This window comes from Manis pentadactyla, chromosome 13 (assembly GCF_030020395.1).
Source record: "Manis pentadactyla isolate mManPen7 chromosome 13, mManPen7.hap1, whole genome shotgun sequence".
In the NCBI taxonomy this organism is placed as follows: Eukaryota; Metazoa; Chordata; class Mammalia; order Pholidota; family Manidae; genus Manis; species Manis pentadactyla.
In genome coordinates, this window is record NC_080031.1 from 45,842,653 (window position 1) to 45,868,341 (window position 25,689).

General features: G+C 39.2%; 1 protein-coding gene across 5 annotated transcripts in view; it reads left to right on the top strand.

The window, feature by feature from the left end:
- The window catches only part of NLRP3 (NLR family pyrin domain containing 3), a 39,482-nt gene extending 16,738 nt beyond the window's left edge, over positions 1–22,744 (top strand). For all 5 annotated transcript variants that reach the window (XM_036904181.2, XM_036904185.2, XM_036904184.2 and 2 more), the window contains 3 exons: positions 17,719–17,889; positions 18,360–18,530; positions 21,511–22,744. In XM_036904181.2, the coding sequence (XP_036760076.1) occupies positions 17,719–17,889; positions 18,360–18,530; positions 21,511–21,610 (442 nt within the window). In that variant the 3' untranslated portion in view covers positions 21,611–22,744. The remainder of the gene's footprint in view (positions 1–17,718; positions 17,890–18,359; positions 18,531–21,510) is intronic.
- The last annotated feature ends 2,945 nt before the right edge of the window (positions 22,745–25,689 follow it).

Genomic DNA, 25,689 nt, shown 5'->3' on the forward strand with positions numbered 1-25,689 from the left:
GTCACCACCGTAGCATGAACTCAGATGAGATCAAAAGGGGCTCCTTACAGTAACAAACTCCTATCACTTAGGAAATTCCAAGACTTTTAGGAGTCCTGTGCCAGGAACTTTAAAAAGGAGAAAGTGTGGCCCAGGGACACCCAGATAGAAGGCAGTGGAAGTCAGCGCAGACATGATCCACTGCCTGTCACTGAACTCCAGGGCAACTCTTGATTTGTTCCTCGTATATCCCACACTCTCCAAGCTGTGGGGGTCTCACATGTAGCTCTGCTAAATTTCATGTTATCTCTCTTTTGATCTATTGTCCATGAATTTTTGAATTGTGTTTCTGTCAATATTACTCATACACACAAGCAAACTATAAATGTTCTTCATTCATATTACTGATAGAAATACCAACCCAGATCAGCACCAAGATAAAATAGAGCAGGAAGGGTCTTCACTGAGGATAACCTGTTCATTCATAAAGGAAACCCATCTGTGTTCACAAATCTCTGATTCCTTCCTTGATCTGTCCCATCGGCCCAGCCTCAGACACCATCATCTCTCTTTCCTTGATGAAGTCTAAATTCAATGCCTCCAATTCTTCCTCTTGCAATTTGCTACTCTTAGTTTGTTCAACAGACATGATCTGGCCCTTTATTTTCCAGACACTATTGGGGCTCAGTTGTGGGTCCTCACACAAGCAGGGATAAAACAGACCAAGACCCTGTTTTCATAAGCACTCTTGTAAGGGGAGATGGACACTAGACATCAGGCAAACAAAGTAATAACAGTATTTGTAACTGGTCTAATAAAACGGCAGTGGCCGCAAGGGCTGCTTCTTGCCCACTATTCAGTGAAAGCCTCTTGAGCAGGTTATGTGGGATCAGGTACTAAAACAATCTCTGGCAACTGCTGATCTTCTTACTGTCTCCATAGTTTTACTTCACACAGAATGTCACATTTTGGAATCATACAAAATGTCACCTTTTCAGAATAGCTTCTTTTGCTTAGTAATATCTACCTACGTCTTCTTTTCTGTGTCTTTTCTTGACTTGATAGCTCATTTCAGACCAATGTATCATTGTCTGGATGTACCCATTCACCTATGAAGGACATCTTGGTTGCTTCCAGTTCTGATAATTATGAATAAAGCTGCCATAAACAAGCGCATGCAGGCTTTTGTGCAGACATAAATTTTCAGGTCCTTTGTGTGAATACCAAGGAGTGATACAGTGGGATCATATGGTAAGAAGATGTTCAGTTTTGTTAAGAAACCACAAAACTGTCTTCCAAAGTAGCTGTACCATTTCTGCATTCCCACCATCAGTGAATGAGAGTTCCTTTTGCTCCATTTCCTTGCTAGAATTTAGTGTTTTCAAGTGTTCCATATTTTTGGCCTTGGAGGTGCACCTATCTCCCAACACAAGCAACCCAAGGAGGACAACACCAAGACATATAATGATTAAAATGGCAAAGATCTAGGATAAAGACAGAGAATTGTTTATAGGATTCCTCTGTTATTATCCTTTTACTTTTCTTGGGGTCTGCAGAGATTTCCTGCTTTTCACTTCTGATAATAGTACTTTGTGTCCTCTCTCCTTTCTCTTCATTAGCCTGGCTAGAGGTTTATCAATATTATTGATTTTTTAGTAAACTGGCTTTTGGATTCATTGCTTTTTCTGTTAATTTCCTGCTTACAGTTTCATTGATTTCTGCTCTAATTTGTATTATTTATTTTCTTCTGTTTACTTCACATATAACTTGTTCCTCTTTTTCTAGTTTCTTAAGATGGATGACTGATTTTAGATCTTTATTCTTTTCTCATCTATGCATTCTATGCTATGAAGATCCATCAAAGCACTGTTTTTTCTACATCCCACAAATTTTGATAAGCTGTTTTAATTTTCATTTAATTCAAAATACTCTGAAATTTCTTTTGAGTTTTCTCCTTTGACTCATGTTTTATTTTAGAAGTATGCTGTTTAGTCTCCAAAAAATATTTTGGAATTTTCCAGCTATCTTTCTGTAATTTATTTCCAGTTTCATTTCATTCTGGTCTTATTTCAATCATATAAACTTACTAAGTCACGTTTTATAACGCAGAATGTGGCCTACTTCGGTACAGGTTACACAGGAGCTTGAGGGGAGTGTGCCCCCCAGTACTGCTGGATGAGGTGGTCCATGGCTGCCAATCATATCCAGTACTATTATGGTACTATTGGGTACATATGGTACTATTGGGTTCAACCATGTCCTTCTTGATTGTTTGCCTGCTGGATCTTCCATTTCTGGTAGAAAGGTGTTGAAGTCTCCAATTAGAGTAGATTCATCTATTTCTCCTCACAATTTTATGATTTTGCCTCACATATTTTGGCTCTGTTTTTGAAACACATTAAGGACTGTTGTCTTCTTGGAGAATTGACTCCTTTATCATTATAAAATGTCCCTCTTTATTCCTGATAACTTTTGTTTCTCTAAAGGCTGCTCCATCTGAGATTAATATAGTTATTCCTGCTTTATTTTTTATTTTTAAATAAAAAATTATAGCTTTATTGAGGTGTGACTAACCAATAAAAATTGTACATATTTAATGTGTACATGTTTTGCTATATGTATACATTGTGAATTAATATCCACAAATAAGCTAATTAACTCATCCATCACCTCACATCATTACTTTTGTGGTGAGAACACTTGAGATCTCCTCTCTTAGAAAATATCCAATACCCAATATATTATTAATAATAATCACCATGCTGTACATTAGATCTCCAGAACTTACTCACTTTATAACTGAAATTTTGTACCCCTTGATCAGTATTTCCCCCTTCTCCCCACCCCTCCAGCCTCTGTTAACTACCATTCTACTGTTACTATGAGTGCCTTTTGTTTTTTTAGATTCTACGTGTAAATAAAATCATGCAATATTCATCTTTGGTTCATCTCAGCGTAATGTCCCCTAGGTTCATCCATGCTGCCACAAACAATAGGATTTTCTTCTGTTTTGAGGCTGAAGAATGTCCCATTGTACCACATATTCTCTGCTTTATTTTGATTAGTGTGAGCATGTTACAGCTAACTTTTACTTTTATTTTTTATTTCTCCCATCCCCTACTTTTAACCTGTTTGTATCTTTATATTTAAAGTGTTTTGTTTTATAGACAATATATAGTTGGGTCTTGCTTTTTTGTCCACTCTACAGTAACTATCTTTTAATTGGTTTATTTAGACCATTCATGTTCAAAGTAATGATTGATATACTTGGAGTAATATCCATCATATCTGTTCCAGCTTTCTAGTTATCACTCTTGTTCTTTGATCCTCTTTTTGTCTTTCACTCTTTTTCTTTTATGATTTTAATTGGGCTTTTATATCATTCCATTTTTTTCTCTTTTCTTAGCACATCCATTTATAATAAAAGAAACTTTTCTGCGTGGTTACTCTGAAATACACATTTATAGCTGATTCAAGTCTACTTTCAAATCACACTATACTGCTCCACAGGAAGTGTGAGCATCCTATAATAACAAAATAATGCTAATTCTTCCCTCCTGTCCCTTGTATTATTGCTATCTTTCATTTCACTTTCTATAAGTATATATATATGCACATAAATATAAATAGTTGAATACATTGTTGCTTTTATCATTTTGAAGATGTTATTTGCTCCATTTAGAATATAAAAGTGAAAGTTGTTATTTCACTTTCACTGATCCTTTCTTTCTTCATGCACAGCTGACCTGTAGTATTTTCATCTTTCTAAAGAAATTTTTTTAGCATTTCTTGGAAGATGGGCCTATTGGCAACAAATTCCCTCAATTTTTGTTTGAGAAAGTCTATTTCTCTTTCATTTTTGATGGATAATTTTACAGGGTAAGAATTCTAGGGTTTTTTTTTCCTGTTAGCACTAGGTATTGTGCAGTTCCTGAGAAGTCAGACATAATTCTTACATTTGCTTTTTAATTGATGAGGTAATTTTTTCCCTTTGGCTTCTTTCAGGATTTTCCCTTTATCTTTGATTTTCTGTGTTTTGAAAGTAATAAAGCTAAATGTAAGATTTGTTTGTTTTTGTGCTTGTGTTTTTTATCCCAAACATTTATCCTGCTTGGCATTCTCTGAGCTTCCTGGATTGGTGGTTTGGTGTGTGACACTAATTTGGGGGAAATTCTTGGTCATTATTGTTTCACACGTTTTTTATACTCATATAACAACTTTAACATTTGTTCCACAATTCTTGGAGATTCTGTTCTTTTTTCTCAGCCTTTTTTGTCTGCTTACTTTTTGGTTTTGGAGGTTTCTTTTGAGACACTCTGAGGCCTGGAGAGTCTTCCTCAGCCCCATCCAGTCTAATGGTAACCTGGCCACAGGCTGCTCTTCTGCTACAGTATCTAAAAAATCCCAACTCTTCCTTTGGTCATTCTTATGATTTCTGTCTCTTTGCTTACATCGCCCATCTGTTCTTGTGCACTGTCTACTTTATCCTCTAGAGTCCATAGTTTTAAATTCCTGGTATGATACTTTCAGCAGCATTACTGCTGTACCTGAGGCTAGTTCTGATCTTTTCTCTGTATCTTCAGATGCTCTTTTTTTTTTGTCTTTTAAATTACCTTGCAATTTTTTCTTGATAGCTGAACATGATGTTCTGGGTGAAGGGAACTACTTTAAGTAGGCCTTTAGTGCTGTGATGGATGGGGAGGGGAAATGTTCTAGAAAGGTCTAATTAGGTTTCAGTTTTTCAGTGAGCCTGTGCCTCTGGGCTGTGAGTTCTCAGGGTTTTCCAAGTGCTTCTGAGTGTAATCCTCCCACTCTTTGTGGGGACAGGGTGGCTAAGGGGCCTTGCATTAAGTTCATCTCTTAGGGTCAGTTAGGCTCTATGATGTCCCTGCAGGGAAGGCTTTTGTTGACTGGTTTTTCCAGGGTGCAAGCCTTGCTGAGAAGATTTGTTCTGATATTTATTATGAGACCCTAATTGAACACCTGGAGGCAAACTCACAAAAGTATGGAAGGAAACTCCACATCCTTGCCAACATTTGTCTTAACTTTTCAATTTTAGTCATTTTAACAGGTGTGAAGGGATAATTTCATGGTTTTGATTTGCATTTCACTAATGATTACTGATGTTGAGCACCTCTTCACATACCTGTTGGTAATTTGAGTATCTCCTTTGTAAAAATGTCCTTTGCCCATTTTAAAAATTGTATGTATTTTTGGTTATTGAGTTGAATAAGTTTTTTAGTTATTTTGGATATTAACCTCTTATGAGATACATGATTTGCAAATATTTTCTCCCATTCTGTAGGTTGTCTCTTAATTGTATTGATTATTACTTTTGCTGTGAAGAAGACTTTTAGTTTGATGTCATCCCACTTGTTTTTTATTTTGTTGCTTGTGATTTAGGTGTCATATTAAAAGCAATCATTGATAAGACTCATGTCAAGGAGCTTTTTTCCTATATTTTCTTCTAAGAGTTTTATGATTTCAGGTCTGACATTTAAATATTTAATTTATTTTGAGTTCATTCATGTGTAAGATAGGGGTCTAGTTTCTTTTGCACATGAATATTTAATGATCTCAGCCCCACTTATTGAAGAGATTGTCTTTTCTCCACTGAGTAGACATGGTTCCCTCATAAAGTATTAGTTGACTGTATACAATGGGTTTATTTTTGGGCTCTCAATTCTGTTCTATTAGTTTATGTGTCTGTTTTCAGGCTAGTACCACATTGTTTTAATTAATGTAGTTTTTTTTCTTTGACATATCTTCTTGCAGAGTAACTTAAGCATGTATAGGTTTTAAACTACTAATTAAATTGTGCACACACATTAACATAATAGGAATACAGTTACATAACCAAAGCAGACCTATAATTACCAGCCATCTCCAGTGAAACCAAGAAAACCAGTTAGGCACCCTAGGCATTTGTGAAAACTTATCTGTGATATGGTGGATATTGTCCAATTGAACTTGAACAGTCGGAGAGAAATCAGACAAATTAAAACAACCCATTCCTGGGGACTGTTCACATCCCATATGTTCTTTTAACAGCATAGAGTCTGTAGTCATAAGATTTTGGAGCGCTACAACTTGCACTTCTCCTAATTCTTGGTTGAATTCCAACAGTATAGATCCAGTCAAATTTGTTGTTTTACTGTATGCATAGGCCAGCTTAGATATCTCCTTCTTCATTTCCATGGCAAGTCCAGGAACTGGTGGGATGAATGCAGCTACAACTGCAGCATCGCCTGGATCTTTGTTGAGGTTTCTTGATGATCATCTTCTGGTATGACTCTTTCAGAGAGTGCTGATGTTGGAACTTCTTCATATCGTATCTTAGTTCATTTTCTGGGTAGCCAAATTAGGCTTTGATCCTCTGTATAAACACAAACAGACCCTTTGCCCACACTTTGATATGCCCTTTATACCATTGTGTAGAACTCATTGGAGGTCACCACACAGGAACTGCTGTTAGTCCATTCTTGGGTTCTGTGATACCGCTGCTGTTTTTTTCCTTCAGTTTTTCCTTTGTTCTTATACTCCACAGATGAGTGAAATCATTTGGTATTTCTCTTTCTCCGCTTGGCTTATTTCACTGAGCATAATACCCTCCAGCTCCATCCATGTTGCTGCAAATGGTAGGATTTGCCCTCTTCTTATGGCTGAGTAGTATTCCATTGTGTATATGTACCACATCTTCTTTATCCATTCATCTACCGATGGACATTTAGATTGCTTCCAATTCTTGGCTACTGTAAATAGTGCAGCGATAAACATAGGGGTGCATCTGTCTTTTTCAAATTTGATTGCTGTGTTCTTAGGGTAAATTCCTAGGAGTGGAATTCCTGGGTCAAATGGTAAGTCTGTTTTGAGCATTTTGAGGAACCTCCATACTGCTTTCCACAATGGTTGAACTAATTTACATTCCCACCAGCAGTGTAAGAGGGTTCCCCTTTCTCCACAGCCTCACCAACATTTGCTGTTGTTTGTCTTTTGGATGGCAGCCATTCTTACTGGTGTGAGGTGATACCTCATTGTAGTTTTAATTTGCATTTCTCTGATGACAAGCGATGTGGAGCATCTTTTCATGTGTCTGTTGGCCATCTGTATTTCTTTTTTGGAGAACTGTCTGTTCAGTTCCTCAGCCCATTTTTCAATTGGGTTATTTGTTTTTTGTTTGTTGAGGCATGTGAGCTCTTTATATATTTGGGACGTCAAGCCTTTCTCGGATCTGTCATTTACAAATATATTCTCCCATACTATAGGGTTCCTTTTTGTTCTATTGATGGTGTCTTTTGCTGTACAGAAGCTTTTCAGCGTAATATAGTCCCACTTGTTCATTCTTGCTGTTGTTTTCCTTGCCTGGGGAGATATGTTCAAGAAGAGGTCACTCATGTTTATGTCTAAGAGGTTTTTGCCTATGTTTTTTTCTAAGAGTTTAATGGTTTCATGACTTACATTCAGGTCTTTGATCCATTTTGAATTTACTTTTGTATATGGGGTTAGACAATGGTCCAGTTTCATTCTCCTACATGTAGCTGTCCAGTTTTGCCAGCACCATCTGTTGAAGAGACTGTCATTTCGCCATTGTATGTCCATGGCTCCTTTATCAAATATTAATTGACCATATATGTTTGGGTTAATGTCTGGAGTCTCTAGTCTGTTCCACTGGTCTGTGGCTCTGTTCTTGTGCCAGTGCCAAATTGTCTTGATTACTATGGCTTTATAGTAGAGCTTGAAGTTGGGGAGTGAGATCCCCCCTACTTTATTCTTCTTTCTCAGGATTGCTTTGGCTATTCGGGGTCTTTGGTGGTTCCATATGAATTTTTGAATTATTTGTTCCAGTTCATTGAAGAATGTTGCTGGTAGTTTCATAGGGATTGCATCAAATCTGTATATTGCTTTGGGCAGGATGGTCATTTTGATGATATTAATTCTTCCTAGCCATGAGCATGGGATAAGTTTCCATTTGTTATTGTCCTCTTTAATTTCTCTTAAGAGTGACTTGTAGTTTTCAGAGTATAGGTCTTTCACTTCTTTGGTTAGATTTATTCCTAGGTATTTTATTCTTTTTGATGCAATTGTGAATGGAATTGTTTTCCTGATTTCTCTTTCTATTGGTTCATTGTTAGTGTATAGGAAAGCTACAGATTTCTGTGTGTTAATTTTGTATCCTGCAACTTTGCTGTATTCTGATATCAGTTCTAGTAGTTTTGGGGTGGAGTCTTTAGGGTTTTTTATGTACAATATCATGTCACCTGCAAATAGAGACAGTTGAACTTCTTCTTTACCAATCTGGATTCCTTGTATTTCTTTGTTTTGTCTGATTGCCGTGGCTAGGACCTCCAGTACTATGTTAAATAGCAGTGGGGAGAGTGGGCATTCCTGTCTAGTTCCCACTCTCAGAGGAAAAGCTTTCAGCTTCTCACTGTTCAGTATAATGTTGGCTGTGTGTTTATGATATATGGCCTTTATTATGTTGAGGTACTTGCCCTCTATTCCCATTTTGCTGAGAGTTTTTATCGTGAATGGATGTTGAATTTTGTCAAATGCTTTTTCAGCATCTATGGAGATGATCATGTGGTTTTTGTCTTTCTTTTTGTTGATGCGGTGGATGATGTTGATGGATTTTCGAATGTTGTACCATCCTTGCATCCCTGGGATGAATCTTACTTGGTCATGGTGTATGATCCTTTTGATATACTTTTGAATTTGGTTTGCTAATATTTTATTAAGTATTTTTGCATCTACATTCATCAGGGATATTGGTCTGTAATTTTCTTTTTTGGTGGGGTCTTTGCCTGGTTTTGGTATTAGGGTGATGTTGGCTTCATAGAATGAGTTTGGGAGTATTCCCTCCTCTTCTATTTTTTGGAAAACCTTAAGTAGAATGGGTATTATGTCTTCTCTGTGTGTCTGATAAAATTCCGAGGTAAATCCATCCGGTCCGGGGGTTTTGTTCTTGGGTAGTTTTTTGATTACCGTTTCAATTTCTTTGCTCGTAATTGGTTTGTTTAACTTTTGGTTTCTTCCTTTGTCAGTCTTGGAAGGTTGTATTTTTCTAGGAAGTTGTCCATTTCCTCTAGGTTTTCCAGCTTGTTGGCATATAGGTTTTCATAGTAGTCTTTAATAATTCTTTGTATTTCTGTGGAGTCTGCCGTGATTTTTCCATTCTCATTTCTGATTCTGTTGATTAGTGTTTATTCTCTTTTTCTCTTAATAAGTTTGGCTAGAGGCTTATCTATTCTGTTTATTTTCTCAAAGAACCAGCTCTTGGTTTCATTGACTTTTGCTGTTGTTTTATTCTTCTTAATTTTGTTTATTTCTTCTCTGATCTTTATTATGTCCCTCCTTCTGCTGACTTTAGGCCTCATTTGTTCTTCTTTTTCCAATTTCGATAATTATGATGTTAGACTATTCATTTGGGATTGTTCTTCCTTCTTCAAGTGTGCCTGGATCGCTATATACTTTCCTCTTAAGACTGCTTTCGCTGCATCCCACAGAAGTTGGGGCTTTGTGTTTTTGTCATTTGTTTCTATATATTCCTTGATCTCTATTTTAATTTGTTCGTTGATCCATTGATTATTTAGGAGCATGTTGTTAAGCCTCCATGTGTTTGTGAGCCTTTTTGTTTTCTTTGTAGAATTTATTTCTAGTTTTATACCTTTGTGGTCTGAAAAATTGGTTGGTAGAATTTCAATATTTTGGATTTTGCTGAGGCTGTTTTTGTGGGCTAGTATGTGGTCTATTCTGGAGAATGTTCCATGTGCACTTGAGAAGAATGTATATCCCGCGGCTTTTGGATGTAGAGTTCTATAGATGTCTATTAGGTCCATCTGTTCTACTGTGTTGTTCAGTGCTTCCATGTCCTTACTTATTTTCTGCCCAGTGGATCTATCCTTTGGGGTGAGTGGTGTGTTGAAGTCTCCTAAAATGAATGCATTGCAGTCTATTTCCCCCTTTAGTTCCGTTAGTATTTGTTTCACATATGCTGGTGCTCCTGTGTTGGGTGCATATATATTTAGAATGGTTATATCCTCTTGTTGGACTGAGCCCTTTATCATTATGTAGTGTCCTTCTTTATCTCTTGTTACTTTCTTTGTTTTGAAGTCTATTTTGTCTGATATTAGTACTGCAACCCCTGCTTTCTTCTTGATGTTGTTTGCCTGTTATATGTTTTTCCATCCCTTGACTTATAGTCTGTACATGTCTTTGGGTTTGAGGTGAGTTTCTTGTAAGCAGCATATAGATGGGTCTTGCTTTCTTATCCATTCTATTACTCTGTGTCTTTTGATTTGTGCATTCAGTCCATTTACATTTAGGGTGACTATTGAGAGATATGTACTTATTGCCATTGCAGGCTTTAAATTCGTGGTTACCAAAGGTTCAAGGTTAGCCTCTTTAGTATCTTACTGCCTAACTTAGCTCGCTTATTGAGCTGTTATATACACTGTCTGGAGATTCTTTTCTTCTCTCCCTTCTTATTCCTCCTCCTCCATTCTTCATATGTTGGGTGTTTTGTTCTGTGCTCTTTTTAGGAGTGCTCCCATCTAGAGCAGTCCCTGTAAGATGCCCTGTAGAGGTGGTTTATGGGAAGCAAATTCCCTCAGCTTTTGCTTGTCTGGGAATTGTTTAATCCCACCATCATATTTAAATGATAGTCGTGCTGGATACAGTATCCGTGGTTCAAGGCCCTTCTGTTTCATTGCATTAAATATATCATGCCATTCTCTTCTGGCCTGTAGGGTTTCTGTTGAGAAGTCTGATGTTAGCCTGATGGGTTTTCCTTTATAGGTGACCTTTTTCTCTCTAGCTGCCTTTAAAACTCTTTCCTTGTCCTTGATCTTTGCCATTTTAATTATTATGTATCTTAATGTTGTCCTCCTTGGATCCTTTCTGTTGGGGGTTCTGTGTATTTCCGTGGTCTGTTCAATTATTTCCTCCCCCAGTTTGGGGAAGTTTTCAGCAATTATTTCTTCCAAGATACTTTCCTTCCCTTTTCCTCTCTCTTCTTCTTCTGGTTCCCCAATAATATGGATATTGTTCCTTTTGGATTGGTCACACAGTTCTCTTAATATTGTTTTATTCCTGGAGATCCTTTTATCTTTCTCTATGTCAGCTTCTATGCGTTCCTGTTCTCTGGTTTCAATTCCATCAATGGCCTCTTGCATCTTATCCACTCTGCTTATAAATCCTTCCGGAGTTTGTTTCATTTCTGTAATCTCCTTCCTGGCATCTGTGATCTCCCTCCGGACTTGAACCCATTTTTCTTGCATATTTCTCTGCATCTCTGTCAGCATGATTATGATTTTTATTTTGAATTCTTTGTCAGGAAGACTGGTTAGGTCTGTCTCCTTCTCTGGTGTTGCCTCTGTGATCTTGGTTTGCCTGTAATTTTGTCTTTTCATGGTGATAGGAATAGTTTGCAGAGCTGGGACGAGTGACGGCTGGAAGAACTTCCCTTCTTGTTGGTTTGTGGCCTTCCTCTCCTGGGAGAACAGCGACCTCTAGTGGCTTGTGCTGGGTAGCTGCGTGCAGACAGGGCTTCTTCTTCCTGCCCGGCTGCTATGGAGTTTATCTCCGCTGTTGCTGTGGGCGTGGCCTGGCTCAGGCCGCTGCTTAAAATGGTGGAGTTGCGTTGGAGGGGGAGCGGCCGGGAGGCTATTTGTCTCCGTAAAGGGCCTCCGTGCTCCCTGCTGCCCAGAGGGTTAGAGTGCCCAGAGATCCCCGGATTCCCTACCTCTGGACTAAGTGTCCTGCCCTGCCCCTTTAAGACTTCCAAAAAGCACTCACCAAAACAAAACAACAACAACAAAAATTAAAAAGAAATAGAAAAAAAAGAAAAAAAGGCTGCTCGCTTTTCTTTTGTCCTCCGGCACCGGCCTCCAGTACCCACTCACCGGTCCTGCTTCCCTGTTTCCCTAGTATCCAGGGCCCCGCACATGCACTGTGTCTGCACTTTGGTCCGGATGGCTGGGGCTGGGTGTTCAGCAGTCCTGGGCTCCCTCTCCCTCCCCGTTCTGACTCCTCTCCTCCCGCCAGGAGCTGGGGGGAGGGGCGCTCGGGTCCCGCCGGGCCAGGGCTTGTATCTTACCCCCTTTGCGAGGCGCTGTGTTCTCGCAGGTGTGGATGTGGTCTGGATGTTGTCCTGTGTCCTCTGGTCTTTAGTCTAGGAAGAGTTGTCTTTGTTATATTTTCATAGATATATGTGGTTTTGGGAGGAGATTTACGCTGCTCTACTCACGCAGCCATCTTGGCTCCACCCCCTAATTAATATAGTTTTATAATATAGTTTAAAATTGGGAAGTATGATGGTTCTAGCCTTGGTCTTTCTCAGGATTGCTTTGGGTGTTTGGGGTACCTTGTGGTTCCATATGAAATTTAGGATTTTTTGGACTTCTGTTAAAAGGTCACTGGAATCTTGATAGAGATTGCATTGAATCTATAGATGGTATCAAGTAGTATGGACATTTTAGCAATATTCTTCCAATACATGAACAAGGGATATTTTCTCATTTATTTCTGTCTTCTTTAATTTTTTTCACCAATATCTTGTAGTTTTCAGTGTACAGATGTTTTCCTTCCTTGGTTAAATTTATTCCTAAGTATTTTATTAATATTTGTTCCTACTAGAAATGGGATAGTTTTATTTATTTCATTTTCAGATATTTCATTATTTGTTTATAGAAATGCTACTGATTTTTGTACGTTCATCTTTTATCCTGTAACTTTACTGAACTTGTGCATTAGATCTAACAGTTTTTAATTGTATCTTTAGGATTTTCCATATAGAAAATCATGTCATCTGTAAATAGAGACAATTTTACTTCTTCCTTCCAATTCTGATGCCTTTTATTTATTTTTCTTGCCTGATTTCCATGGCTAGGATTCTCAATACTATTTTGCATAAGAGTGATGGGAGTAGGCACTCTTGTTTTTTTCCTGATTACAGAAGAAATGCAACCTTTTACCATTGAATATGATGTTACCTGAGGGTTTAATATATATAGCCTTTATTATATTGAGGTAGTTACTCTGTATCTAACTTGTTAAGCATTTTTATCATGAATGGTTGTTGAGCTTTGTCAATTGTTTTTCTGCTTCTGTTGGGATGATAATATGATTTTTATCTATCATTGCACTAATGTGATTTGTTATATTTACTGATTTGCATGTTGAACCATCCTTACATCCCAGGGATAAATCTTACTTGATCATGGTGAAGATCCTTTAAGTATGCTGTCAAATTTGGTATACTAGCTTTTTGAGAAATTTTGCATCTACATTCATCAGAAATACTGGCCTCCTGTAGATGTCTTTCCTTGTGCTGTCCTATCTGGTTTTGTATCAGGGTAATGTATCACTTATAAAGTGAGTTTTAGTGTTCCCTCTTTGATTTTTTTGGAAGAATTTTAGAAGGGTTGGTGTTAATTCTTCAGATGTTTGATGAAATTAATCAGTGAAGACATCTGATCCTGGGCCTTTCTTCATTGGGAGTTTGTAATTACTGATTCAATCTTCTTATGAGATTGTCTGTTCAGATTATCTATTTCTTTTTGATTCAGTCTTGGTATGTTGTATGTTTCCAAGAATTTTTTTATTTCTTCTAGGTTGTACAGTTTGTTGGTTAGATTTTCAGAGTAGCCTCTTATCATCCTTTGTATTTCTGTGGTATCAGTTGTAATGTATCCTCTTTCATTTAAAATTTTGTTGATTTGGATCGTCTCTCTTTTTCTCTTGGTTTATCTAGCTAAAAGTTTGTCAATATTGTTTATATTTCTAAGAATTAATCTTCAGTTTTGTTGGTCTTTTCCATTATTTTCCTATTCTCCATTTTATTTATTTCTCCTCTAATCTTTCTTTCTTCTTTGAGGTAACTGTAAACTTAGTGTGTTCTTCTTCTAGCTTATTGAGGTATAAAGTTAGATTATTTATTTAAGATCTCTTTATTTTCTTGATGTATGCATTTATAGATAGAAACTTTCTCTGTAGAACTGATTTTACTGCATCCCATAAGTTTTGTTTTGTTGTGTTTCCATTTTTGCTTGTCTCAAGATACTTTTTAATTTTCCCTATAATTTCTTCTTTAACCCATTGGTTGTTTAATTTTCATGTGCTCTTGAGTCCTAGTTGCATACTGTGTGGTCAAAGAATGTCCTTGGTATGATTTCAGTCCTTCTAAATTTGCTGAGACTTGTTTGGTGGCCTACAATTTCTCCCAGAAATTTTCGATGTGTGCTTGAGAAAAATATGTGCTTGGATAGAATGTTCCAATTGAAATTTATTGTCTCTCAGTAGTGGAGGCTAAAAGTCCAAGATAAGGTGTTGACAGGATTGGGTCTTTATGAGGGCTATGAGGAGAAATCTGTTCCATACTTCTCTTCCTGTTTCTGGTGGTTTGCTAGCAATATTTGACAATCTTTGGCTTGTAGATGCATCACCTCAATCTCAGCCTTCATCTCTACATGGTGTTTTTCCTCTGTTGTTGTGTATCTGTCTTTGTGTCCAAATTTCTTCTTTTTATAAGGACACCAGTCATATTGGTTTAGGGCTCACCTGAATAACTTCACCTTAACTAATGACATCTTTAATGACTCTATTTATAAATAAGGCTGTGTTCTGAACTACTAGGGGCTAGGATTTCAACAGAGGAAGTTTTGGGGGATAAAATTCAACCTATAACTATCTATCTGTCAAAACTGGAATCATAAGCAAATACTTTCCTATGATTTGCTTTTTTTATTTATCATGGACGTATTGTACAGACCTATAGATTTGGACTTAATAGTTCAACAGTAATTTATTTATCTACCCATTGAATGATGAACCATTGGGTGAGTTTCTACTTTTTCACTATTACAAAATCTGAAAAAAGTATATTTGTATGTACTACTTTATGTACGTGTGAAAATTTCTTTTGATGTGGATATCAATAAGTGGAATAAAAGAGACAAAAATTTTAGGCATTTTATATTGTTAGGTAGAGCCAAGTTTTCTTTTCCTGAACTTTAGGCCTTTATCTCTGGAGTAATAATGCAATCCCCCCAATATTATATAAGTGCCATACAGTGACTGTTTTAAAAATTATTTAGTAGTTTTTTTTCTTCTCTTTTTTAATTCCTATTACTTATTCCACCCCCATCTTTTGTCTTGTTGTTACCCTCTCCTAAATTCCTTGTTGAATAGTGGGACTTTCCAAGAGGCTGACCAGCCAGCAACAGAGGACAATCTTTACTTTCAGTTCTTTACTTTCAGTTCCTGTTACATCTCCTCTTTCTTTTACGTAACACCAGAAGAAGTGTTCTAAAATGCAAATTTGATAATATTGAGCCTTTGCTCAAAAAACCTTCAAACATTCTTTGACGTCAGAACGACATAGGTGTATGTTAGCTTAGCACATGAAGCTACCCTTGAACAGCCCCAGATCGCTGCTCCTGCCCTCTCTACCACACCCTTTGCTCCACATTGAGTCATATTGAATTAGTTTTTAGTTCTAAGAACCTGACCCACTCTTTTCACCTCCCCTTATGCTTGCATACTACTTTTCTCTTGCCTGGACATTTACCCTTACTCTCCCACCCCTCCTGTCCATCTGGGAAGCTCCTTACTCTTCAAGTAATTTCTCTGATCCCCACTTTTTATATATAAAAATAAAGATAAAAACAATGCTTGCATCTTGGTTGTGTAATAATTCAGTGAGATAATCCTATTTAAAGTCATCATCACACTGCCACATACACAGTAAATATTCAATGAATGTTAAATCTTCTTCAATTTTCTTTGTGAGACAATTTTCTGACATAAGGCATATCATTGGTAAACTTTTTAAAACCCAATAATTTAACTTAATGTAGCTCATGGTAAGATATCTATGCTCAGTAAATGCAGCATTAATTGAATGGATTGGTCAACATTAAGATATGATGTTGGTTACATTCCTCTAATCCAGTGGATTGGAGGGTAAGACTTGGCTTTTTGATTTTCTGAACATCTCATTATATACTCTATATACCCATCACTCAGTCTCAATGGTTACCAACATTTTGATAATTCGGATGTGACTTTTTCTTGACAAAACCACCCTGCCTGCTGGTAACTACTGCCATTTCATTGTGCACTGCTCCTCAAACATGTTTCATAATCCCTTATTTTCCTTTTCTGGAAATAGTGGTAAAGTTTGCCATTATGTATCTTTCAAGATACTCTTTCCTTTTTGATGACCGCCTTCAGTCTTCTAGTATGTTCTTCATCTTTGTCAATGTAAGTCTGCTTACGCTGCTATAACAAATGGACTGGGTGGCTCAAACAACAAAAATTTATTTCTCACAGTTCTGGAGGCTGGAAGTCTAAGATCAAGATACTGTGTATCATCTAGTTCCTGGTTAGGACTTTTCCCAGCTTGTGAATAGCCACCTTCTATCTGTGTCCTTATGTGGAAGTAGGGGAGAGGAAGCTCTCTGGGGTTTCTTTTATAAGGGAACTAATCCCATATTGAGGATTCTACCCTTAAGACCTAATCACCTCCTAAAGACTCCATCTCCAATACCATCACACTGTGGGTTAAGATTTCAGCATATTAACTTGCCATGAAAGACACAAACGTCCCGTCCATTACAGCTAGTAATCCTGTAACTCCCTTCTGTATGTTCACCATCTGGCAAAATTAGCTGGAGACCAGAACTTACTGGAAGCCACTCAAAACTTGTTGTTTTGGCTCATTTCTTCTGAGCTCCCTGTCCCTTCCTTTTCATCATGATTCATCTCTGACGGGGAGGAGGGAACCCAGTAAGTGGGTAAGCACCTCTGCTTGTCTTTGGTCATCTGTTCATACCACACTGAGTAACTTCTGTGTTTCTATTTTTCTTGACTCAAAGACACCATAGAGCTTAAAAACTTGTCATTGTTAAGGACTCTGGAAGGAAGGGATGTGATCACACGAGACGTTCTTGTCCAGGCTTTGCTGTAGGCCTCACATATGTGGCTTTCTGTATACTATATGACAACTTTCAGCCTCTGTACAGGAGTGACAAAGTTATTTCAGAGCCTCTTGCCCTCAGGTGATAGAATATGCTCACCTTGACCCAAGAGTATTACATCAAAAATCTCAATGCCACTGAGTATGATGCGAACCTAGAGTTTTATGCTCTGAGAGGCCCTTTACAGTACAAAAGGAAGAGCGAGATGAGCAGGGGCAGAAGAGGGAGAATTAAACTGGAAGGCTACACTGCTGGTACCTTCTCCAACTGGACCTTAAGAGAAACACATGGTTTGATGAACCTCAGATTTGTGATCTGTAGGTGAGATGTAATTGTTCCAGCTGCACTGCCACCTTGCTTGGTTGAGGTAAGAATCAACCAAGGCAGGTCTCTGCAGTGTTGTGAAAGTTATTGTCAGGGACAACCCGAGGTGTCTTTCTGGAAGAAGTGGTGGTGAGGAGCATGCATGGTCAGAGGAAAAACATGCAAGGAGGAGGAATGTGGGGGAACCAGGATCACTTTGCTTATGCTACGCATGTCCTACTGACCCCAGCAGAGCACATGCTGAGACCATCATTTGTCTCTCTCATGGGACCAGAGACAGGAGATTATGCTGTCCTCGATGATATCCAAGATGCTGGCTCCTGACCATTAAGTTGAAGATGCTGCTTTTCAGATAAAATGAGGTTCCTCCTATGAGACAGCTGCACACTGTCCAGAGAAGGTTGGGCATTGAGGGTGTCTTTTCCCATTCCTTCTGCAGGTTGGTGAATTCTGGCCTTACATCAGGTTGCTGTCCAGCTCTGTCCTCCGTACTCAGCACTAACCAGAATCTCACTCACCTCTACCTGCGGGACAATGCTCTTGGAGACTCAGGAGTCAAGCTTCTCTGTGAGGGTCTTCTGCACCCCAGCTGCAAGCTTCAGGTGCTCGAGTAAGTCCCTTAGCTTGTTACAGGGATGGGAATATGTGGTGGCTAAGCGGGAGAGGAGTGGTTTGGGGGTATGAGGATGGGACAATCTGTATCTGAGAAGTGATGGTGTCTCCCTAGGGTGTGACTCATTACTGGGATCATGTGACTGGGAGGAGCCCTCCTTCCAGATGGTATAAAGGTAACTACTGGAGGTCCTTTCACCACAAAACCACACAAGGGGTAGCACGGTACTTGTGTTTGAGGGAAATATGAGGGGAGACAGAGAACTTTGGAAAGTTTATTAGTTTGATCCATACAAGTAGACAAGATAAAATACTCTCATGGGAAATGGAGAAGAAAATAACCATGGGTACATAAGGTTGCTCCAAACTTAGTGATGTTGTGCTTTTTCTGCATTTGAAACATACAATCTAGGAGGCCTGGGGGGATGGCTAGGAAATGTTTCCTTTAAATCACCCTTTTTCTTGCAGATTAGACAACTGCAGCCTGACCTCACACTGCTGCTGGAATCTTTCCACACTTCTGACCACCAACCAGAGCCTGCGAGAGCTGAGCCTGAGCAGCAATGACCTGGGTGACCTGGGGGTCATCCTGCTCTGCGAAGTGCTGAAGCAGCGGAGCAGCCTTCTAAAAAGCCTAACGTAAGTCTGCTTTGCAGATATTTCTGTGGCAGAGCTCTGAGCACTGTGGAAAAGTTGACCAGTTGTGACTTCATTTGCACTTGGACTGAGGTTGGGCCTGGGCCAGTTTTGCAGATTTTTTAAACTAGGGTGTATGAAACATGAACATAATCAACATCAACCAGAAATTTCAAATTATCAAGCTTTAGGTGAGTTTGAAAAGACTTTCCATCCATATTTCTGAAAGAACCACAAGTTCCAGTGAAAGTGGCCAGGTAGAATTTTCTCTCTTTGCAAAAGGACTGCACTTTGCACAACTAGGCTGGTCTGTGGTTCGTTCTCAGTGCAAAGGTCTCTACTTAGTGGAAGTGTTGTTGATTTTGTTTCTAAATGGAAAGCGAGTGCACCAGAAACATCAAGATTGGAAATTACATAAAATTCAGCCTACCACTGGCCCCTTTCCATCAGGAGTGATGTTGCCGAGGTGCTCGGTATCTCTCTAATAAGAGCTTTCTAGTTTCACAGCTTCCATCGGCCCTGACAGTCACAGACTCCACTGAAGATGTTTCCTTCACTTGAGGGCCAGCATGCTCTCTTTTGGATTCTCCAAAAATTGCCTCATTGGCTGTGATTTCTGCTCAGTCTCCTGCTTGGTTTTTCTGCATCATTATCAACTTTATGTGCTGAGTCACCCTCTTTCTTGAGGATTCAAGCGTCAGGATAATTTTTCTTCTCTACACATTCTCCATCATTTATATTATCTAGTCTTTGGGCTTTCCATATATATGTGTCGTGTCTCCCCACATCCCAATTTATATCTCCATGAATTCCTTGCCCAAATGACTATATGATCTTTCCCACTTGGAAGTCTAATAATCCTTCCAAACTTCACATGTCCAAATCCACACCTATGCTTTTTCCCCTCCAAAACCCCTCTGTCTTCTTCCTCAACTCAGACAATGTAACTCAGTCTGAATTTCTCAGGCCTGAAACAATCCAGGCATTACCTTCGATGCATTTTTTCTGATCCATTGGTAGGTCCTGTTAGCTCTGCTTTCACAGAATCTCCACTTTTTGACCACCTCATGCTGACTTCATGGCTTCTACCCTGGTTCAAGCCACTGCCACCTCTTCTCTGAGTCGTCCTGGTGGCATTCTGCCAGGCTTCCCCCATCTGTTTTTCTTACCATAGCAGACGGAAAGTACAGCTTAAACATGAGTCAGCTCATATCACTCTGACCAATGTGCTCCAGTGACTTCCTGTTACCTTCAAAGTACAAGCCACAAACTCACGTGTCCAGGGCCCCGCATGACCGGCCCCTGTCGTTTCTGCCAACTCATCCTCCCCTAGCCCTTGTTCCTTCTGCTCTGCCCACACTGCTGTCCTTGCTGCCACCTCTGGGGCTCTGTGCTTGCTCTTTCTTCTGCCTGGAACTCTCTCCCCACTGGGATCCACCGTGCTCCTTAATCCTTAAATCCTCTGCTTAAAGGGCATCTCTGTGAGTCTCTCTGACTGCCCTACTGAAAAGAGCAGGTCAGCATGCGCTTTACTTTTCTCTGCTTATTTTCTCCTTAGTGTTGACTACCATCAAAACATGCTATGCATTTTCTTGTTTATTTATTATCCATATCATATTCCAAGAATATAAATTCCTTTAACTGAAGGACTTCTGTCCTTCATGATCTTGATGCTGAGAACCAACCAGGATGCAGGTTTGAATAAACAGAAGTTCAGTCAGCACTGCATCCTTGTGAGGACACAATGGAATGTGTTTGCTATAGGAAAAGCCAACATTCCTAGAGCTTAGAGAAATAGAGGAACAAAGAGAGGGATTGGTGAGGATGATTCTGGAACATTGCTATATGTGGGGGCACAGACTTGACCCTGGTGGACACTGTGGAGGAGACAGGCTCAAAATAGACTGAGGTATCCACTGATGCAATCAAACCGTCTTATCAGTTTGGGATGCCATAAGGAAAGAGCATAGCCAGGGGGCCTTAAATAGACACTTATTTCTCACAGTTCTGAGGATAGAAAATCCAAGATCATGTTACCAACTGATTCAGTTTCTGGTGAGAGCTCTTTTCCAGGCTTATGGATAGATACCTTCTTGCTGTTTCCCTACATGGCACAGGCAGAGAGAGAGAGAGAGAGAGAGGCAGGCATACAGAGTGTGCATTCTGGTTTAAGGGCACTGATCCTATAGTGAGGACCACCCCATGACCTCATCTAATCCTAGTTACATCTCCAAAGCCCCATTTCCAAATACCAGCCCATTGAGTATTAGGGCTTCAACATATGAACTTGGGCAGAACACATTCATTCCATAACACAGCCAAATCAAGATTGTTAGAAATGTAGGACAAATGGTCTGATTTCTTAGTTAAGTTGCAAGGGAAATTTTTTAAAAAGAGAAAGAAGAAGGACTTATATCAAAGAAGTCTTGAGAGGCATACCAAGCAATTGCAGTGGGTGGGCTTTATTTGGCTCCTGATTAAATGGACATAATATTAAAAAGTTATCAGACAGTTGATATTTAAATACTGATTGGATATATACTGATTTTAAGGAATTATTTTTAGCTGTTTGAGGTGTGATAATTGAATCTTGGTCATGTTTTAGAAAGCCTTCTTCATCTAGTGTCATACAACAAAATATTTATAGATGCACGAAACGCTGTGTTTAATATAATTCATTGATGTGAGTACTGGGTGGGTGATAGATGAAATAAGATTGGCTCAGTGGCTCAGAGCTAATTTCAATCCTGTGTCATGGGTATATGGAGATTCATTATATTATTCTCTGTACATTTATGTTTAAACATTTCCAAACTCGAAGGTTAAAAATGTCACAGAAAACACATGAAGCATGAAGTGCAGCACTGGAGAGCTTTTGTGTGTGTGAGGTTAAGGGAAGCAAGGAGATGAAAGTTTTAAGGTCAAAAACTCTGAGAGAGTTTTTTGAAGAGTATAACCCATGGCTCTTTACTTGATTTTACAGGTTGTATGAAATGTATTTCAATTATGACACAAAACATGCATTAGAAACACTTCAAGAAGAGAAGCCTGAGTTGACCGTCATCTATGAACCCCCCCGGTAGTGCTGGATGCAGGGCCACCAGACACCCTATTCTTTGCCTGTCCCCCACCCAGGAGCAGACAAGTGGTGTGAGCCCTCCTCCACCCAGGTTAAGGCCGCTGCTCCATGATTCTTCTGGTCCAGCAGGAGGATGGATCTTGCTGATGATGTACGGAGGCCGTGAGCATCTTCCCAACCTCTGGGCTGAAGACATCAGGGAAATGCAATCACCCAACTGATATGGTTCTCGTCACAGAGACTAGGAGGGTGTGTTTCTCTTGAGAACCTCATAGAACTTATTCAATAAAGCACTTTTTCTGTCTTCCTTTTCTCTTTTTACTCTCCAAATCTCTTTTCCTTACATGTTTTTCTCCTTCTTTGTCCTGTTTACTTTTGCCCATGACTCCTGCCATCTTTACCTTAACTGACCATGACAGAACAGTTATCTATATATTATGTTGCAATTTTGTGGCAGCAACTTATTTATTTTTAATTTTTGTAATAGTTATATTTTCTAATAAAAGAATCAAAGTTTATTGCATCTGGTTGAAAATTCAAAATATAGAAAACTTTCTTATATTTATTCAGTTAAATAGTCTCCTTTAATTTTATAAAAGGATGCCTATAAATATTTTTACTTATTTTTCTAGAGTTTTATTTATTCTAAAACTCTCTGCTAAATGACTCCATTTTAATGGCTTGGGGGGAAATTGCCTCATCCTATCTAATGGCTCAGTTTTCAGCTCTAGAGGACAGAAAGTTGAAAATCATGAAAAGGAAGGCTTTAGGCTGGAAAGGGAAGGTTTCTGTATAATTAAATAGAATTATGTGGAAAATGCATTTTGCCTTTAGCTATTATAACTTGTATTTATCTCATCCTTGGAGCAGTTCATCTATCATACTCACATAGCATAAAATGATTAATAGATATAATTAGTTGCTTCTCTCCACATGGGGCAACCACATGGAATTGTTCAGGATGGGAATACTGCTTCTTCTGTCAAATGAGCCTCTGCTACTCAAAGTGTGGCCAAAGGGCTGTGCATATAAGGAGCTTGTGCAAAAATGTAAATCAATTACATTCCCAAGTACGCTTTTGAGATAAGCTGACTTTGTTTCATGATAAGACTTTCCCAATAAAGGACATGGTATGTGATTTCTATTCTGAAGAAACTTTTTGTCTTGTTTAAGACCAGCATTTCTAAGAAACTGATCTAGACATTTGTTTTTTGCATCTATTGCTGACTGTGTCCCTGCTTCAGACACCTTCACAGATAGGATAAAATGTAATTAAAAGCTTAGTTAAGCTGGAACAGGAGAAAGGTAAGTTTCTGGACACTAGAAGCTTACAACTGTATTGAGTTTACCTCTCAGAGACACAGAGGAATATCTGAGGAGATAAAGACCCCATAGTATAACTACAAATTTAGAAAAACCCATGAGGTTTTCCACACTAGTAGAACTAAAAACTAAAATTGCTGGGTAGAAAATCAATATATAAATATCAGTGACATGCAGATGGGAAAAAATAACTGTTTTCAACTGTCATAGTGAAGATGAGGTCAGGCAGGAAGTGGTAATAGCTGCTAAGACCTAAAGGGAAATTTAAGTGAAGAGCAGGACACTTGTGTAGTCTGAAAGTACCTCGCCATAGGTTGCCAATGAGTTGCAAAAGGGAAATATAGCAACTATATGAACAACAGAAATTGAATGGCACACTTATCATTTAATAAAAGAAATCAGTGATGGCAGATGGATGTCCACATTCTACTCCAGCCATTGTGCTCACCAGTTGCATGCTGATGGAACAGGATAGCATGTAACAACAGCAGCACCGCCCTGCAGCTGTGGAGTTTTGTGACATTGCATGGGGCACTTGCGGACCACCCCTTGCTGTCCAACCTGACAGTACAGAAGAACTGATCCCTTATGCAGCTGCTTGTTACCTGCAGGAGGACGATGAAGGCTTCCCTCTTCCTCTGTGAGATACACTCTACATGCCTTTCAGGAGGCCCGCTGGCACTGACCCCTGTGACTCACTGTAGGGGGCCAGTTTATTACATCTCCCTTGAACCCACTTTCCTTCTGTTGTGGGTTGCATTGTGTCCCCTCCCAGCTACCCAGCCCATTTCATATGTTGAAATCCTAGCCTACATTACCTCAGAATGTGAATTTATTTGGAAATAGGGATGTTGCAGGCATGATCAGTTAAGAAGGGAGCATACTGGAGCAGGAAGGGCCCTGGTTCAGTGTGACCAGGGTCCCTATAAAAGGGCGAGATTTGGACACAGACGTGCACACAGGGAGAATGCCATGTAAATATGAAGACAGAGATCTGCAAGCCAAAGAATGCCAACAATTTCCAGAAAACCAACAAAAACTAGGAGAAGGGCATGGAACAGATTCTTCCTCTTTGCCCTCAGAAAAAAGCAACAATACTGACATGCTGGGTCAGACACCCAGCCTCCAGAACTATGAGGTGGTATGTTTCTGTTGTTTACACCATGCAGCTTGTGGCATTTCTTGTGACAGTCTTAGCAAACTAATATAATCATAACAGCAAAATGTGTATTCAGGCTAAAACGGTACCTCTCACTCCTGTAATTGATGCTATCACTAGCAGCCAGGGGAAGCTCTCCCAGTGACCAAACTTTGTAGGAGTGGAGATTCAACCTATTCCAGTTTGTCTTCATATTAACTAATTATAGCTGTAATGACATCTTTCCAAATTAGGTTGCATTCTGAGTTAGTGGGGCCAGGACTTTAATGCATGAATTTGGGGGGACACAATTCAACTCACAAGAGTGCTCTGTGTCTGACTCCTCAAACCCTTATTTTTCTCACATGCAAATACATCCCCTGTATCCCAACATCTCCCAGTCTTAACCCATTCCAGGTTCCAATCACACTTAAATATCATGCCTCAGGTATTGGTGGGACTTGAGGGATGATTCGTTCTGAGGCAAAAATTCCATTCCAGCTGTGAACCTGTGAAACCAGACGTCACAGGATGTATTTCTGGAGTGGGACAAGCACAGTACAGGCCTTCTCATTCCAGTGGACAGAAAGCAGAAGGTGAAAAGGAGTCACTGGAACCAAGCGAGTATGAAAAACGAAACCCAATAGGGCAGATTCCATTAGATTGTCGGGCTTGCGAATAATCCTCTCTGGCTACTCCCAGGACACTCTCCGGGACTGAGAAGAGGATGACCTCTGCCCTCTGAGCCCTGGCTGTGAGGGTGGGCTCAGCAAACTGTGAGCCGGCTCTGGGGTCCTCCCTTCTCTTGAAGCATGCTGTATATTTTCAGGCAGATAGTTTTATTGATCCATTTCCTGTCTGTGGAACCCTAGAAGTCGGACAGCCTTCCTTCATTTCTTCCCATCTCTCTCTCCCTTAGTCCAGCCTGTGAGTGTGTCTGCTGATAGAACACCGACGAAAATCATGTTGGTCTCCTGTGTGATTCACGTGGGTCCAAACCGTCAGTTAAGGGGTGCTCCATGGATCTTCCCTGGATGACTACACCTCTCTTCTTGACTGCTGCTGAGATAGTTGAGTGGACCCATGAGTCACATGCCTAATCCCCTCAGTGAATGGTTGTCCAGTCACCTTTGGACCTGTGGCTTAAAGCTACACACACACACACACACACACATGCAAGCAGGATGTAACTTTGCTGAACTTAGAGTTCAATTTGGGAAGAACAACAGTTTTATAATGTGTCATGTCATATGAAAACATCTATCTCATTATTTTCCTTTTCTATCCTTCAGTAATGTTTAATAATTTCCTCAGTATGTATCTTCCTCAATTTTTAAAGTTAGCTTTATTCTTATAAACCTTAACATTTTTTTGACTCTTATTAGTGGGATTATAAGTCTACTGCATTTTTTAAATTGAAGTATAATTCATATACAATCTTATACAGTACAGAACACAGTTTCAAGTATACAAAACAGTAATTCGTTACCCATATTATTAAATCTTCACTCCACGAGTGTACTTACTGCCTGTCAACATAGGAAGATGTGACAAAATCATTGGCTAGATTCTCCATGCTGTACTGCCATCTCCATGACCAAACTATATTATGATTGAGAATT